The sequence below is a fragment of the Ornithorhynchus anatinus genome, chromosome X1 (assembly GCF_004115215.2).
Source record: "Ornithorhynchus anatinus isolate Pmale09 chromosome X1, mOrnAna1.pri.v4, whole genome shotgun sequence".
Taxonomy (NCBI): domain Eukaryota; kingdom Metazoa; phylum Chordata; class Mammalia; order Monotremata; family Ornithorhynchidae; genus Ornithorhynchus; species Ornithorhynchus anatinus.
In genome coordinates, this window is record NC_041749.1 from 103,297,786 (window position 1) to 103,313,872 (window position 16,087).

The 16,087-nt window shown below is 48.5% G+C and overlaps 1 protein-coding gene across 17 annotated transcripts in view; it reads right to left on the reverse strand.

The window, feature by feature from the left end:
* Positions 1-1,587: 1,587 nt before the first annotated feature.
* ATP2B2 (ATPase plasma membrane Ca2+ transporting 2) overlaps positions 1,588-16,087 on the reverse strand; it is a 563,774-nt gene continuing 549,274 nt past the window's right edge. For 11 of the 17 annotated variants that reach the window (XM_039910392.1, XM_039910394.1, XM_029050109.2 and 8 more), the window contains 5 exons: positions 15,764-15,977; positions 14,658-14,869; positions 14,171-14,278; positions 13,704-13,886; positions 4,975-5,286 (listed from right to left, as the gene is read on the reverse strand). In XM_039910392.1, the coding sequence (XP_039766326.1) occupies positions 4,975-5,286; positions 13,704-13,886; positions 14,171-14,278; positions 14,658-14,869; positions 15,764-15,977 (1,029 nt within the window). Of the gene's footprint in view, positions 5,287-7,732; positions 7,788-10,735; positions 10,908-13,703; positions 13,887-14,170; positions 14,279-14,657; positions 14,870-15,763; positions 15,978-16,087 lie in introns of all 17 variants that reach the window. The other 6 variants (XM_029050116.2, XM_039910397.1, XM_029050118.2 and 3 more) reach the window with 5 other exon arrangements.

A 16,087-nucleotide genomic window follows, 5' to 3' on the forward strand; every position in this document is an offset into this window, starting at 1 on the left:
ATGGTGTAAGCAGTCTTTTTCCAAACCAAGTGATTTTGCACAGTTTCCCATGATGCACTGACAGCTCTTGAACTAGGTTGGGCTACTGGATTCTTTATGGGTAACTATACACTATTGATTACAAAAATAGTCTATGAAATAGAATATTTCACAATATTTATGAAAAAGTAGTGACCACCAAAAGGCCAAATGTAAAAAGCCACATATATTACAAGACTTCCGGATGGTAGTGAGTAAGGTTTTCCTAATAAATACTAGGAACTGACAATAGTCTGTCTCTTTTACGGTAAGAGTAGCTGCATCTTTGAATCAAAGGACAATACTCTACATCTATGTGGACGGTAAGCTCACTGTGGGTAGGGAATATGTCTGCTAACTCTGTTGTATTGAACTCTCCCAAGCACTTAGTACCATTTGTACAGGTAATAAGGATTCAATAAATACCACTCATCGAATGATTTAGATATCAGGAGATAGTGTAGATGTGTGTGTGTATATTTGTATGTGTGTGCCCCACAGCCATTGTTTCTCTACCCATATCGGGGAGCATGAGGACTGGGAGAGAACCAAGTCACGGGAGGGAGGTAACAGCACAGGAATGATTTCTCTGAAATCCCTTGAATTCCTCCTGAAGAGGGTGAGGAGGGAAAAAGAAAAAGGTCTGTGTACGGGAGGGTCAAGGGCAGGCCTGCTCTTTTAGTTGCTGAAGCTTAGGTAGCCATGGAGAACCTTTTCCTGGAGAAAAACACATCCCTAATTGTGACGGGACCAGCACGGGGAGTTGCACACACCTCGTCCGAACAGTTTGGCTGACGCACTCCCTGGTTCAGAGCAGAGGGGTGAGGTCGGGAGGAAGAGGGGAGTGAGTGGGTCTTAGTCACCAGTTGCAGAACAGATGAGAGTGTTTGTGTCTTACTCAACATCCATAAAATGGACAGAAGGGCCCAGAAGTCACCAGGGCTTCTGAGAGATGTTGGCAAGTGCAGGGGTGGGTACTTATAGGTGGACAAACAGGTGTGCCTAGCATCTTTTTCTACTTAACGTCCGGCCGGAGGGCACAGGATGCTCCGGAGGGGTAGGGAACCCCACTGTGGTGACCGCCCGTGGTTACCCTCTGGTTAATTGGCTTTCTGGCCCATGGTAGGTCAACAGCTCCCCTCCCCCGGGCCAATGCCAAGCCCTGGCCCAGATTTGGAAACGCTTTGGCAACCACCCCACCTTTTCCCCTCCTTCCCTCCCCAGCCCCACTTCCCCAGGACATCATACCTAGGTCCTTGAGGTGAAGCTTTCTGTCCTGACTAAGGCTCAAGGTCACACGCTGATGGTTGAATGCCCACGGGCAGCCCGGAATGGGGGTCCAGCCCGTGGAGCCATAGTAGGGCAATCCAAGAAGGTCTTAGGCAGAGGGGGCCCTGGCCGAGCCCAGTGGGGACCGGCGGGCTATCAAAATCAGGAGCGTTTGGGCTTCTCTTCCAGCCACTTAACTGGGAGATCTACCACCACTTGGGCCAGTTGGGCCCCACAGTGGGCTTTCTTGCAGGGCGCTTCCATGGAGGAGGAAAGAAGGATGTTAAGTTCAGACATTTGTTCATGCTGCTTTGGGAATTTATTTTTGAATTCTTATTTTCCATTTGTGCCCCTGCCAAGAGAGCTCCATCAGACGGGAAGCAGCAGGAGTCAAACCGGATCGTTTTGTTCCAAACTATAAAATAATTTACAGCACAGAGTTTACTTACTTTTTTCTTTTTTTTTTTTAAACCACAAACATTCCAGGACCACACTGTAGGAATAAGAATAACAATAACACTGGAAAGCATAACCTTTGCATAGTATTAAATGAACAGAGACTGTGAGTTCTTTATTTACAATTATTGTCTAGATAAAAAAATTCATAAAAACAGATGAATGAACATAGACTGATAACCCCTAATGGGATGGATTGCCAAATATACCACTGTATTGTTTATCACAAACCCCATGCTGCTAGATACAGTACATAGAGTGCAAGCTTTTTATGGATTGCAGTGAGTTTCAACAAACCAATCATTTTGTGTATGTGTGTGTGTGTGTATGTGTTTGATCCATTGTTCCCAACACAGAGAGGCCAAGCAACAAAAGAAAGAAATTGTGATGCAAGATTCAAGGTTGAGAATTCATTCTACCTATTCTGCTTCAAAAACAACAAAAAAGCTGTATCATTTATCATATAATGTCAAGCAAAGGCTCTGGTCAAAGAAGGCCCAACTTTCTATGCATCTTAGTTTAAATGCTGTTACTGTATATACACAGAGACTGCAGCATCCGTTCACAGAAACCAGCTTCCAGATGGAAAACGGTTCCTGGCTGCTCTGGGGAAAGATCATTCAGGAGAAAAATGAACACGTTGCTGAAACAAAAATGGGGAGATCGGGGAAAGAGAAATCGGGCTTCCAGAACGGGAAAATCAACTCTAAGATGTTGAAAATAAACCAAGAATCAGTCCTGACAGAATTCTCAGATGTGCAAGTCCAAACCAGAGACCCCTTCTTTGCCTAGCGCAGAGCGGAGAATGGGGTTTTGGGGGGTTGTTTTTCTTTTTTTCGTCTAACCCAAAAAGGCTCAGAGACCCCATAAATGTCTACAAAGATTAGTCACCATATTTACAATGCTGAGAGCACTCCTGACTAGCTTCCAGTCAGGCTGATGGTAAGAATGAGTTAAATTCAATCGTGACTTTAGGCCAGCCTTTTCACTGCTAAAAACTGAGTTTTACTATCCATCAAGAAAGAGTCTGCAGGCTGTGAAAGGCCCGCTGTTCAGTGAAAGTCGTGCTTTAGAAGAAGGTTTGGATCAAACACGGGGCCCGGTTTGAGCCAAACACGTTTGAGTTGCTCCACAAAGGGCCGGAAACTGGCAATTCAAGCTGGCTAGGGCTCTACCTGGCTGAATGGTCCGGTTGCCCCCGGACACCTCTTAGTCGTTTCAATCTGCAGCGCTGTGAGGGATTCTGCGGCGTGTCCTAGTCGGCGGCCTGCAGCGACACATCACGCTCCTTGCCCAGTTTGGTAGGGCAGGAAGGATTAGCACAACAATCAATTTAGCAAGGCTAGTTGGACAGTGGGCTTTTTCCACAACACACCTGCTATCATCAAGCATGGTATTCAAAACGTCTTTTGGCCCTGTACAAAGCTATGGAAAAAGGTCGTTCTGCTGAAAAATTTTAAAGCAAACTTTGTATTAAATACAAAAGTTGTTTCTGAAAAATATTCATGACCCACAAAGTGCTTAGCATTCAACTGGTTGACATAGCAATTGTAGATGCTCATAATTAGTAGGTTTGTTACTAGGGCTGTTACCAGTTTGGGGAGGAAAAAAAAAATAATTCTCTCACCCATGATACCGTCAGCTTTCACAATGTCTTTCCGTGTGGAAAACTCAGTACATCAGTAAAACAACACTGTTAATTTGCTACAGTATATATCATATATATTGTGACTACAGGAAGGAAAGCTGGGTTTAAAAATCACACAAAGCACATCTCAAGATACACGTCATAAGGTTCATTCAGCTCTAGATAGTGCGGTAAAATCAGAGTCTCCTTAGAAAAGCCATGTAAAAGCAACCAAGCAGAGTGATTGGTGTCCCAAGGGCCAGAAAACTAAATCTCTAAATCACTTATGGAAAAAAAAATCAACACAATATTTCTAGATCACGAGATTTCAATACTACTTCGATCTCCATACAGATGAAACCAAATATAACTTATTTTTCAATTGTTCTTGATAAACTCAAGAGAGAGTTTCAAGATCGTAGAATCCTTTAAATAACCAAAATCCTCTTACAGAAGCCGTCACCATCTGAGTAATACTGAAACGGCCTCCAGCAGTGAGCGTCACACCAAAACCAGTTCAAGCAATTTATTGAAAAAGGAGAACCTGATCACTTCAATTTTGCATTTTGAACAAAGGAAGCCTTTCCATCTCGCTGCCCTGGATACATGGGTTACATCACTACATCCAATATGTTATATTTTGGCTTCTTTTGTTATTTGCTAGTGGTATCTACATTAACAAAAATAGCAGGCAAAAATCAGAACACAGCTCTAATAAAACATCAAGGGTGCAATCTTACTGAAATCTTCAATGAGCCGAGTCTTCTTTATACTAGCTCAGCAGAGTTTGCTTAATCCTACAAATAGTTAAGGATATTATCTACAGGTTTGTAAACAAATTACATTCTTCTTTTAGAACATAAATAAGTTAAAATAGAGCAATTTAAGCAGAAACAAGACAACATGCCAACAAAGAAACTTCGTATATCCATGTATGTACACCTATATGGCCATATACATTCTCAATGACGTATATGTCGATATAGATATGAATAAACAGATATCATCTCCTAAAGGCTGATTAAGTTCCTCTGTCCCATTGGTGGAAATCTACTGTGCAAGTTAAGCTTTGCAACTTCAAAATTTTTTTTTAAATTAATCTATACAACTGAGTCCATGCCACACAAGCATTTCAAAAACTCACAGACCAGTGAATCGGATAAATAGCCTCAGAAAGGAGTCCGCTGCTGTTCCCGCCTAAGAGAAGAAGAGAAAAGGACTGAAAGTGGACAGTACGTTCATGCAGGAAGGTTGCTTGCTTGCTTTGCTTGCTTGCTTGCTTGCTTGCTTGCTTGCTTGGGTGGTATTTTTGAGTTTCTGTGAGGGAGCGGGTAAATCAGCCACCCTTTCCCCCAACCACTGAGGCCAGTGATTCCATCACTCGCCTCCATGGGAATAAGAGTTCAAACAGCTTCTCAGCCAGCAAAGGTTTTTGTTTGTTTCCTGTTTTTGTCTTTTTTTTGTTTGGGTTTTTTTGTTTTGTTTTGTTTTTGTTGGTTTTTTTTTTTTATAGTTGCGGTTTGGCGGGTATTTTCAGGGTGGGCGAGTGGGTTGGTTGGTTGCAGGTCGGTACTTCCGTTTACAATTTGGACCAACAGCTTCAGCTAAAGTGACGTCTCCAGACTGTGGATTGGGCTCCCTGGGCTAGAAGAGGTAGCTGATTTGCTTGTGTCCGTGGTAAGGTTGATGCCACTGTCGATAGCGCTGTTGTTCTTATTCAGCGATGACGGCGGACTAGAGTTTTGCTTCAGAGCAGCGTCTTCTTCTAGGTCTGTGTCATCAATGAGGGGGATGTGGGGCTGGGAGTCTTCTATCCTAAACTCGGGGTGAGTCATAAAATTATGGATGGAGGTTCTGGATTCCGGTTTTTCGATACCTTCATAGAGAGAGCTACGGAATGCCTTCACGACGCGGATCTGGAAGGGAACAATGGACAGAGGTCAGAAGAGACAAACTCAGCGGGCCCCACCAGCAAAGCTGGGAGCAACGGCCACGACACCCGCTGGAAAGGGTTAAGCCTCGGCAGGCAGCTGCAGTCCAGTCTGTGAGGTTATGGGCACGGACAGGGGGCTCGGGGTTTGTGCACTTGGGTCTCTTATGCAGACTGCAACATTGAAACAGGCCATCAAGTAGGAAGCCAGCGAGGCCTCATGGGAAGCGTTGGTTAGAGAAAGCGTACGCCTGTCGTACGGGGCACAGACCTAGTAGGAGACCAAGCTGGGTCATTTCAATGCGTGTGTGGAACCATGCACGGGACCGATTTGGCAGTGAGTAAGTAAGTGAGAAAGAAAGGGGGGAGGCGCTTTAAGGTGGGTTTTTTTTGTTGGTTTTTTGGGGTTGGTTTTTTTTTTAGTGGAAAAAAAAATTACACGTAACAAGTCACTCTCCACAAACAGAAAAGTACGAAACACAGAGACGGTCGGATGGCAGAGATGGTTGACACACAGAAGCCAAAACCAAGAATTTAAAACCAAACCAAACGCAAACCAAAGAGTTTTCAAAGGGAAAACCGAGGCAGCCAGAAGCACAAACGAGCCAGGCGACACCTTTCTGGCAAAACCATGCCACACCAGAGAGGGGATCAGTTACCACAGGGACACAGATAACTGCACACGACAGCTAAACTTGGAAGCCTGGACAATGTGAACAGAGATGTTCTGGGAATCCAAACTTTTCTTATCCTTCATGCATTTGTGAGGTAAACACTCGAGTATAGACTCAATGTTCTAGCCATCCATTTTAAACGGGGCCCTTGCTTTTTCTTTGTCCTTATTTAACAAGAACACACCTTCTCAAACCCCAAGCCCAGCTCTTAGATTCCCCCACTTCTGGAGTCAGCAGAGGAGTGAGATCCTCATGAAAAAGCAATTGTTTCACTTTCCGGCTCTCAGCTGTGAAGGCTGCTCGCCGGGTTAACGCAGAAGGTGTTGACCATCTCTGCAGCTCTGAGCGGGCTTCAGTTTCAACGGCAAACCATCAGACACCTCTCTTTGTGAGTCAGATGGGACCAGTGAGGGTCCTGGCCGCGGAGACCAATGAGGGGGAAGACACTGCCTATCTTGTGCCCACAGAGGAGCTCCCACCTGGAGACGATCGTGCTTGGAGTATTGTGCTGAGGGGAATTATCTTAATGTGAGGCGATCCTCTTTCTCCTCTCTCTGTCAAGGAAAGAGCAGCAGCTTGCCTGTGAACTGGAAACGAATTACCGGTGGCACGGGACCTAGCCGAGATTCCCCAAAGTGGCCCCCGTCCCTTACTCAGAAAATCTCCCTGGACCGAAAAATGTGCTCACCTGGCACTGGGAGCCCCTTCAGGGGGCCAGCGAGAAGGGTGAACCGAGGACCCCTGTGGGGGTTGGAGAGGGGGAACGCACTTTGGAAAGAGGAGCCAGGTTATCTCTTGCTCCCTGAAGTTTCGGGCCCAGGGTTTCAACCCCCAATTAGTAGGGAGTCTAGCAAACAAAACGCTGATGGTGTTGACTTTGCTCTGTGAGGATCTTCAGCTTGGATAAAGGGCTGTGTGGGCACTTTTGGTGTTTCTGTGTGGGACTGTGATCGGGGTGCTCTCTGTCTACAGGGGCTTGGGCAGTCCCTGTCTTGGCAGGAGGGACAGGGCTTAGACTACCTCTCCGATTTCCCTCCTGCCCGAGGCCTTCAATCTAATCAAAACCTGAACCTTTTGTTAAAAGGAACTCAAAATGGAGATAACTTGGTAGCTTATTGCTTTTGGCTCCTTTGCTCAGTGACCTCGTCTGTTCTGTCCATAGGGGCTGGAAAGGGGGATGGGTTCTGTCTCTGTAAGGGTAGAGCAGAGCAGTGGCCGGGGCAGGGGCCCTAGGCGGCCTGCATCCAGTCGGCACCACACCGAGGATCCCAACTCTGAACACTCTAAATGAGACTGACAATGCTGGGATGACAGACAATGAGTTCCGGGCCAGTCCTCAAGGCCGTGGAGACTGTAACAGAGAATGAACTGTGGGCACGACACTTCAGGGTATCCTGACCGGGGCTGGGACAGGGCCTTCACTTCTGTCTTCTCCTCAGCTGCTGAAATGAAATGTGTCAACAGGCTCTGGTGCCTCACCCACCCTCAAGTTTCGATTGGAAAGACTGCAACAGGCAGGGAGCAAAAAATCAAGATGTCAATCGTTAGGACATTCAGCTCGTCTTCTGGCGGAAGCAAAATTAAGATGAAGTGGCCAGTTGCGCCCCAACTCCAGGAGCTCGAGCACAATTCAAGGGCCCAACAGGTGTGTGTGGGTAGGGCATGGGCTTATACTCGAATGTTTACCCGGCTTCAGGGAAGCCAAGTGTCTCGGGTTTGGTTCACATTCATTTCAGGCTCAAGTTAAAGACTCACAACCTCTTTTAATTTCACTCTCTCGTGCTGAACTCTCTGTCCAGGGTTCTTTAGCCCTCTGGGAAAACAAACACATCGGATATTCAGACAGTGAGAGGAGGGCACTGCCAAAGCAAAGGGCTGGGCGGTGATTAGTATTACAAAGTAAACAAGAGGTCCAATTTAATCGTAGCTTTTTTTTCCCCCAAGAGATGCCAACTCTTAGCTGTCACTGTGGTCTGGGCCAGGGATAAAACTGGGCAGAAGGGGCAGGGATGGTCTTTACTTTTTCAGTGGCTCTAACAGCTGGAAGCTTGAAAAAGGGGTCCATTTGGTCCTGGGGAGAATAGCTCAACGAGGGTTCCTCGTGGGTCCTTGCAGTACAATCAACCAGAATGAAGATAAAGGGTTCTAGGTGGCCTAGCTTCTTCAAAGAGCATTTCTTCCATGGGTAGTGATTGGTCCAATTCCTACATATTACCTGGATTACTGAGGCCCAAGCAATAGATTGGCCTACTAGTCTGCTAGTTCAGGTGGAATTATATATATATATATATATATGTAATTTTTTTTGGCTGAAATGATCCAGATAATGCAAATCAAGTTTAATTTTTAGAATCTTGTTATCCAGAGTTGGCATGAGCTGATGTGACAGGATGATGCAAAATTTAGAAATCTGCGTGTGGTGTGAAACAAGAACTTTTTTGAGGGCAGTAATCAGAATAATCAGAATGGTCTCCTTCCCCGCCAAGGATCTTGTTGGCTTTTGTGGCTTCTCAGTGCAGCCGTGTAAGCTCGGAGGCCTGAAGGGGCGTGCCTGCCACAGGTATGGGACACGGCAGCAGCCAATGTTCCAGCCAAATCCGGTGGGACAGTTCAGGAGTCCTGAGAGACATGATTCGGTCCTGCTAAGCAGGTATGGGATAGTTAGAAAGGGCAACCCCATATTATCACTATCATTCCAATCCCGGCTCCAGCCATGCAGTTGCCTAGAGTCCCTTCACTGTGTCTGTGTATATGTCTCTCTAACTATATAATTGTATATGTTGGGCAGCCTTTCCAAATGTAAATGAACACACCAGGAGAGAGAGGCCACTGGGGGTTTTTCAATAAATAACTGGGCAAGATGCCTCTGAGCTCTTATGGGTTTACCAGTGGGGCTCAGAGCAGACTGCAGCTTCATGCTTCTCACAGATGTTTATTAAAAGCATAATTGGAGTCCTTGCTTTCCCTTGTGAGGTGCACGCTGTATCCATCACCGTGGATAGACGTTTGGGGAGGGTGGTGGGAGTTACAGCCATGAAATTACAGTAAGTGGAGGGGCTTTCATATGCAATCAGAAATTACTAAAAAGATATTTGGCCAACTATACTGTGACCAATTTTGAGAGAGCGAGAGAGAGGAAAAGACCATCAGGGACTGAATCTGGCCCTCATTCCTGGGGGAGACTGTGGAACCTTGCTCTGGAGACGTCAGATATAAGACCAGCCTGCCCTGGACAGGGGAGGATCTTCTGAGAGACCCTAGCCCTCGGGAAACCAATCCACTGCTAAGATCAAGCATAATCTGAACTCTTCCCAGAAGCACTCGAATTGAGGCAAGGCCGTCACTGTTCCAAGCTGTACTGGGGGAGTCTCTACCCAAGCCTTTAAAAAAAAAAATGGTTCTTCTGCCGACCCTCCCCATTTTACATTTAAAGACAAAGATCCCAGTGGCTAGAGAGCTCATCAAGGCCTGTCTCTCCTGGTTGGCGCTGGTGGAAAAAAATGATGCCCAGGGCAAATAAGTGCCTCACAGTGTGTCTCAGTTAGAGGAGTCCCAGCTTTGGTGACTGGAACATCCCTGGAGAAGGGAAAGGGTCATCCTCAGGTCATGAATGTGAAGGGTTCTGGTCGCTCTTTTTTCCCCAGCCCCCTCTCCCTGCTTAAAATCTCAGTTTGGGGCACTTGGGAGCTTATGGAGGAAATGGAAACATTCAAATATGAAAAACAGGCACTCTAGAGGAAACAGGAACTCTTTTGACACTCTGCCTCCAAAATTGTGAAGTCATGTCGGCTCTAAGTCAACCTGTCAGGCCCTAGAGCCTCAGGAAGAAAACTTATGATCCACAGACTGCAGCTTTCTTCTTCCAGCCTCTAAAAAAATCTCCTTCGGTTATTCAACCTCAGAGGAATGACAGACAGAGCATGACATAAAACTAAAGTTCAAAACGTTCCCTGGAGGCAGACGATTGGGTGACTTGACCCCTGGGGGTCTCCTCCAGGCCTAGGGTTTCCCACAAGACACTCGCCTCCCAGGATGGAGTCTGGGGCCACTCTGCAGCCTAAAAGCAGGTCATCCGGGGCAGCAACAGGGGCTGGTGAGAAGAGGGGCCCCCCCCAGGCACTAGGCTGGTGAGTCTGAGTGAATCTGCTGCATGGCCACTCTGGACCGGTTAAAACCAGTAGCTCTCCTGAGGGTCCCCCACCTCCTCCTCCTCCTGGTCATTTTTAATGTGATTTTGGATGAGTGCTGTTTCCTGAGTTTCACTGAGCTGCTGCCTCATGAAAGGGCCTCCTCCTTCCCACTTCACCCTATCTCCATATTTTTGTTTCCAGCTTCCGAGCCAAGCAATCTGGCTGGTGAGCCCTGCCAGCTCAGAGAGTAGGACTTGGCCCACATGAGAGGACAAGGCCCTATGACCTAAATCCTTCTCCGCTTGGTTGCTTGGGAGCTTTATTTGTGAAGCATAGTCCTGAGATGACGTAGAACTATGAAACCCCGTTTCCCAAGTATTTTAAAATATAATCTCATGCTTATTGGGGAGAAATTATTTAAAATCCCACAAATCTCTCAAAATGCTAGCCAGGTTGAGCACGGGGGTGGGGGAAAAGGGCACTCCCTGCACGGCAGGTCAAAGGAAGGAAAGGATCCAACTTTCTACATGGAGGAAAGGATATGAGAAGGGGTGCCGGGGCCCCTGCCTGCCTGCTTTGCCCAGAAAGTTGGCATCTCTGGTAATGTGAGGCAGTAAGAATTCACACTCACGCCCAACTGCAGCAGGTGGTGTGCTGGTAGGAGAGGAAATAGCATTGGATAACGATACGTGACTAGGGCTAGAAAGATTGGTTACATCCTGGTTCTGGCTTGTGACGGAGGACTGTCTCCTGAGAGCCCCCTGAAAGGAAGCGCCACTCTTGAAAGTATTGACTACTTCAATCTGCAACGGAGGAGAGAACGAGACAAGTTGCGTAAGGAATGACCACACCAGCTCCACAAGTGACAGCATGACAACCAAAACAACAGCAATAACAATAATAACAAGAATCATAAAGACAGGACTTAATTAAATAAAAACAACAACACAAACTAAAACAGTCAAAGACTCCCCATCTGAGCCCCCCCACCTTTCCAAACATCAACCCTGAGCCCCCAGTGCCTCGGTGGCAGTGGGGGCCTCCCCACCCCCCTGTGAGGAGGGGGTGGGCTCCGCTCTATGGAACCTGGACATTCCTCGTAGTCCCTTTCCCTCCGGCTTTACTGTTGACACTCTCTCCAGGGCTGGGGGCTAAGGAAACCTAGTGTCGGTTACAGTCATTCAATATTAGGGCCGGGTCCTTGGGGATGTTGGTGGGGACTTGGGATGGTTGGAAACTTAGGACTGCCCTGGGGATGTGGCAGACAGCACTGGCCAAGCTGCAGTGCTGTATCCATGTGGCCCTCAGTAGTCCCCCTGTGCCCCTGATGGCTTCAAGCCAGGGTAAAACCTCTTTCCCCCACGGTGCGAGCAGTGGGCTACTTTTCTCCTGTGACTGAGATTTGGATGAGTGGACCACCCAGCACACATACATCTCTACAAGGCCGCTATTCAGTGAAACCATTTGGGTTTTGCTGCCTCTGAACCATGAACACCTTTAATTCCAAAGAAGAAAAACCAGTGTGGAAACTCCGAAATACACAGAGCTTTGTACTTTTAGGCCATGAGACATCATTTTGCCCACTCAAGTGGCCATCAGTAGGGGATCCCACAGTAAAACTCTTCTGGGAACCGACGGAATGTGGAGACAGCTGTGCTTCTGCAACCTCCTCTTGAACAGTCTGTTTTCTCTAAACAACATTAGAAGTGAGCACAGAAGTGAGATGGGGAGAGGGAGATTTGGATTTTGGAACCTGAGCTGCACATCCAATGTTGGGGGAGAGACCAACTGCTAAAAAGAGTTAGCTGGAAGGATGAATGTTTGTTCGTGCCTAAGGTGATCAGTGCAGATTCATTCATTCATTCAATTGTATTTACTGAGCGCTCACTTTGAGCAGGGCACTGTACTAAGCGCTTGGAAAGTACAATTCGGCAACAGATAGAGACAATCCCTACCCAACGGGGGCTCACAGTCTAGAAGACTGTGACTGGGGTCTGCCTTTGAGTATGGGAATGAGAGTGTGTGTATTGGGGGGGTGGGGTGGAACGGACAGACGGGAGAGAACTGCCCAGGCTTGAAGGACATGGGTTCTAATCCCGGCTCTGCCACGTGTCTGCTGTGTGACCTTGGGCAAGTCACTTAATTTCTCTGGGCCCCAGTTACCTCATTTGTAAAATGGGGATTAAGAGTGTGAGCCCCATGTTGGAAAGGGACTATGTCCTACCTAATTAGCTTGTGTCTACCCTAGTGCTTAGATCAGTGCTTGACACATAGTAAGTGCTTAACAGATACTATCATCATTATTATTATTATTATTTCATGTTCCAAAAATTGGAGTTATAAAACCTACATTACATCTCCTGAGGGGCTTCTTGGACAAAACAAAATTGAAACTGGGAAGCACGGGGAAACGATGACCCAGTGAATCTGGTAGCCTTTAGATATTATTTCCCTCTGTGCAGCACCCAGCTTCACATGAAGAAATATCAGCTCAGATATCTCGAATGTCTGTTCCCCACCATTAGAATTTAGCATAGGTTCCTCTTTGGCTGAGTCATCTCAAATTGCTCACCAACCAGCTCAAATTCAAAAGGTTTTCCAAACTTTCCAAGTTAAAATCGGTGTGCTATAGGGCAGAGGCTTTGGGGCCACATACACTATCCCAACCCTTCAATTTCCAGCTAATGTAACTGGCCCCTCACTCCAAAGGGGCAGGCTTCACTTTGCTGGGAGTGGGGGGTCGTGGAGCCTGGATCCATCCGTGTGCCAGTTCAGGTGACTATTCCTGAGTCCAGGTCTCACCTTAATCAATCAATGGTATTTACTGAGCACTTACTGTGTGCAGAGCACTGAACTAAGCGCCTGAGAGTACAATATAACCAAGTTGGTAGACACATTCCCTGCCCACAAGGAGCTTACAGTCTAGAGAACCTGAGGCCTGGCTCGGTGTCAGAACATCCTTCCCCTTGGATTCACCAAGGACCAGTTCAACAGTATCCTGACCCACCACGCCTTCTTCAGCCATCTCCCTTGGGCCCACTCTCCCCTCCTCCTTCCACCCTCCCCAACACCCTTGTACTTCCCCCCACTTCACTTTCTTTCCCTCCCCCCCATTAAACTTCCCTTGTTAAATAAAGTGGAAGTGGCACTTGGTCTAATCACTTGTAAAGCAAAGATAATGAAGATGACAAAATGTCATTAGAGGAGGCCGTTCAAATTGACAAAATGAAGTGGTTTCATTAGGAACGTGCTTTGTCCTCAGAGCATGGGCATGAAACAAGCCAATAATCTGTCACTTGGAGCTGGAGCCGGGAGGCCCCAGAAATAACTTGTGCAAATGCCTGTTAATGGGCACAGGGACAGGGAATTGATGCTTCTCCTGGGCAGCATGGACGCTAGGCCCCCCCCTGCTAGTTGACCCTGTGCACACAATTGGCTTTTAAAACATTTTTGAGTCTGCGGTGGACAGGAAGGTCTACAAAATAGCCAGCCTCCCTCCCTCCCTCTCCACCTCTCCCTATCCTCCACCCCCAAGCCATAGGCCTTAGTCTGTACCCGGAGCCCTCTCCCTGGGGCTCTCAAGCCGGGAGCCTTCCTACCTGGGTTTGGATCCTGTTCAATCCCCGGAACCAGAGGATCTGGCCCCGCCGAAGCTCTCTCTCTGCATGGTCAATCTCCTCCACATCCTCATTGAGTTCCTCCTCGGGGATCTCCTCCTTCTGGGTGAGTCGTCCGGCCTCCTTCAGGAACTTTAGCCGGCTGGTTGGGATTGTTGCGATAACCTATTTACCCATCGGGAACAGGAAGAGGCTGAGGTGAGAGCCGGCTGCACCCTGGTGACCATCTCTCCTATCCTCATTACCAGAGGTCTCTCAGGGCATCAAATTTGGCATAAAGAGAAACCTTCCCCTGCACGGAGTTCTGGGAATGGTTGGGACAATCCGGGGGAATGTAATTCCTAAAGGAAGGGGAGACGCTAAGGAAAGGCCGGTTTCAAGTGCCACAGGAGGAGGCAGGAGCTTCTGTGAAATGCAAAGAGGGAGCAAGAGGTCTGTAGCTCACTCACCTGTCCCCACACAAGCTCTCCCAATCCAATGAATATACACCACATCCACTGGTCCAGTTGGAGAGGAGAACAGCTGAAAGGTTTGCCTCCGAACTGCACAATCACTATCTGGAGACCAAATGGAGAAAACCGATCAAAATGGAAACCTTTCTCTCTCTCTCTCTCTCTCTCCCCCTCCCGTCCACCCCCGCAACCCCATTCAGGGTCTGGGCTTATTCCCTCTGTTCCCTCAAAGTGAATCAAGAATCAGTACATGATACATGAGTTCACCCCACCACGGACCCCAGGTGGATCAGGCTGGTTAAGCCGCCCTCCATCTCAAGCTGGGTCTTGTGCCCAGACCGAGCCTCAGGGCTCGCCACCAGATCTCTGCAATAAGCAGGTGGGAGTCCCACCCAGCATCTTCAGCATGACCTGACCTGTAGTCTGGGATTAGGATTGGGTGCTCCTGCCCCCTGGGTGCCCCCTGGCCCGGAGTCCTAGTTACCTGGATGAGGAAGGTGCCCAGGACAATGGTGCAGAAGATGGGATTCCTGAAGATGCCGTCAAACACATTCCGCTCCCCGTGGATCTTGCGGGCGTTGATTTCGTTGAACAGCTGCATCATGACGAAAGTATTGAAGATGATGGTGTAGTGCTCTGAAGGGGGTGAGTGCAGGGGTGCATTCCTCCCACTGTCGATCATGAACATTTTCTCACCTGCAAGGGCCAGAGAGGGAAGGAGAAATGTCCAGGTCCTGGAGCCTTGTGGGAAAATTTGCCTCACCACTCTTCCCCCACACCTGGCAGTACTCCCTGGTCCAGCTGGGATTCCCCAGTCAGTCAGTCAGTCAGTCAGTCAGTCAGTCAGTCAGTCAGTCAATTGTATCGATTGAGTGCTTACTGCATGGCCAGCAGAGAACTCTACTAACCACTTGGGAGAGTCCACTCTAACAATATAGGTAGAGAGTGGCCAAACTGCCGGGTACCCTATAGTGGCCCTTCTCTCCCGACCCCATCACTCCTGGGCCGAGGGCACTGCCAAAGTTTTCTCGGCCATCAGGATCCGAGATCCCAGCTTCTGGGCTCGGCGAGCCTGCTTCCTTGGCCCACTCCTTGATTTTGACCATCACAGCTGTGGAGAGAGGACAGCAGCTCCCAGACCCTAGGCAACATACAGGGCTCTCGGCTGCTCCAAGCCTCCATTTCCAACTCCTGAGGGTCGGAGCTGGATAGGGCCCCGCAGGCCACGTGAGTTGTGCAGGTCTCACGTGTTCCGGGGAGCAAAGGGATGCAGGAACCAGTGATTCTGTGGCCTGTCCCTTGCCAGGCCACTGTGGGGGACATGAAATCTTGCCCCTGCTGGTCAGATCTGCCCCCCACGGCCCCATGCAAACCTCCACCCTCGCTGGATGGTTAGCTTGAGGGGAGGGGGATGAGGGTGAAGTGGAGAGTGCGAGCTGGGATTCAGGGGGAAAAGAGCAGAAAGGTAAGAGGGAGACGGCTGGCGGAGGCCCTCGATGCCAACGGTCGGGCCGGATTGCCAATAGTAACCTTCTGGGCCTGAAGTGGAGAGATTCACTGCACCTCCCTGGGCCCCGGTGAGTGACTCACCAACAAAGAGGAGGGTGAAGATGAGTGTGAGCTGGTAGACAGCGTGTCCCAGGATGTTCTTCATCATGGTGCGGGAGATGAGCGGCTTGTTGCGGCCGTATGGCTTGCGCAGCAGGAGCGACTCGGTCGGGGGCTCAGTGGCCAGAGCCAGGGAGGCAAAGGTGTCCATGATAAGGTTCACCCACAGCATCTGCACAGCCTTCAGGGGCGAGTCCTGGAGGTTGGAAGCAAAGACTTGTAACCACCATGGGCAGGACCAGAGATGTGTTGGGGGAGGACAGGACGGCCCCGGCATTAGTCTGGGCGGAGGGCCCCCGACAGCAG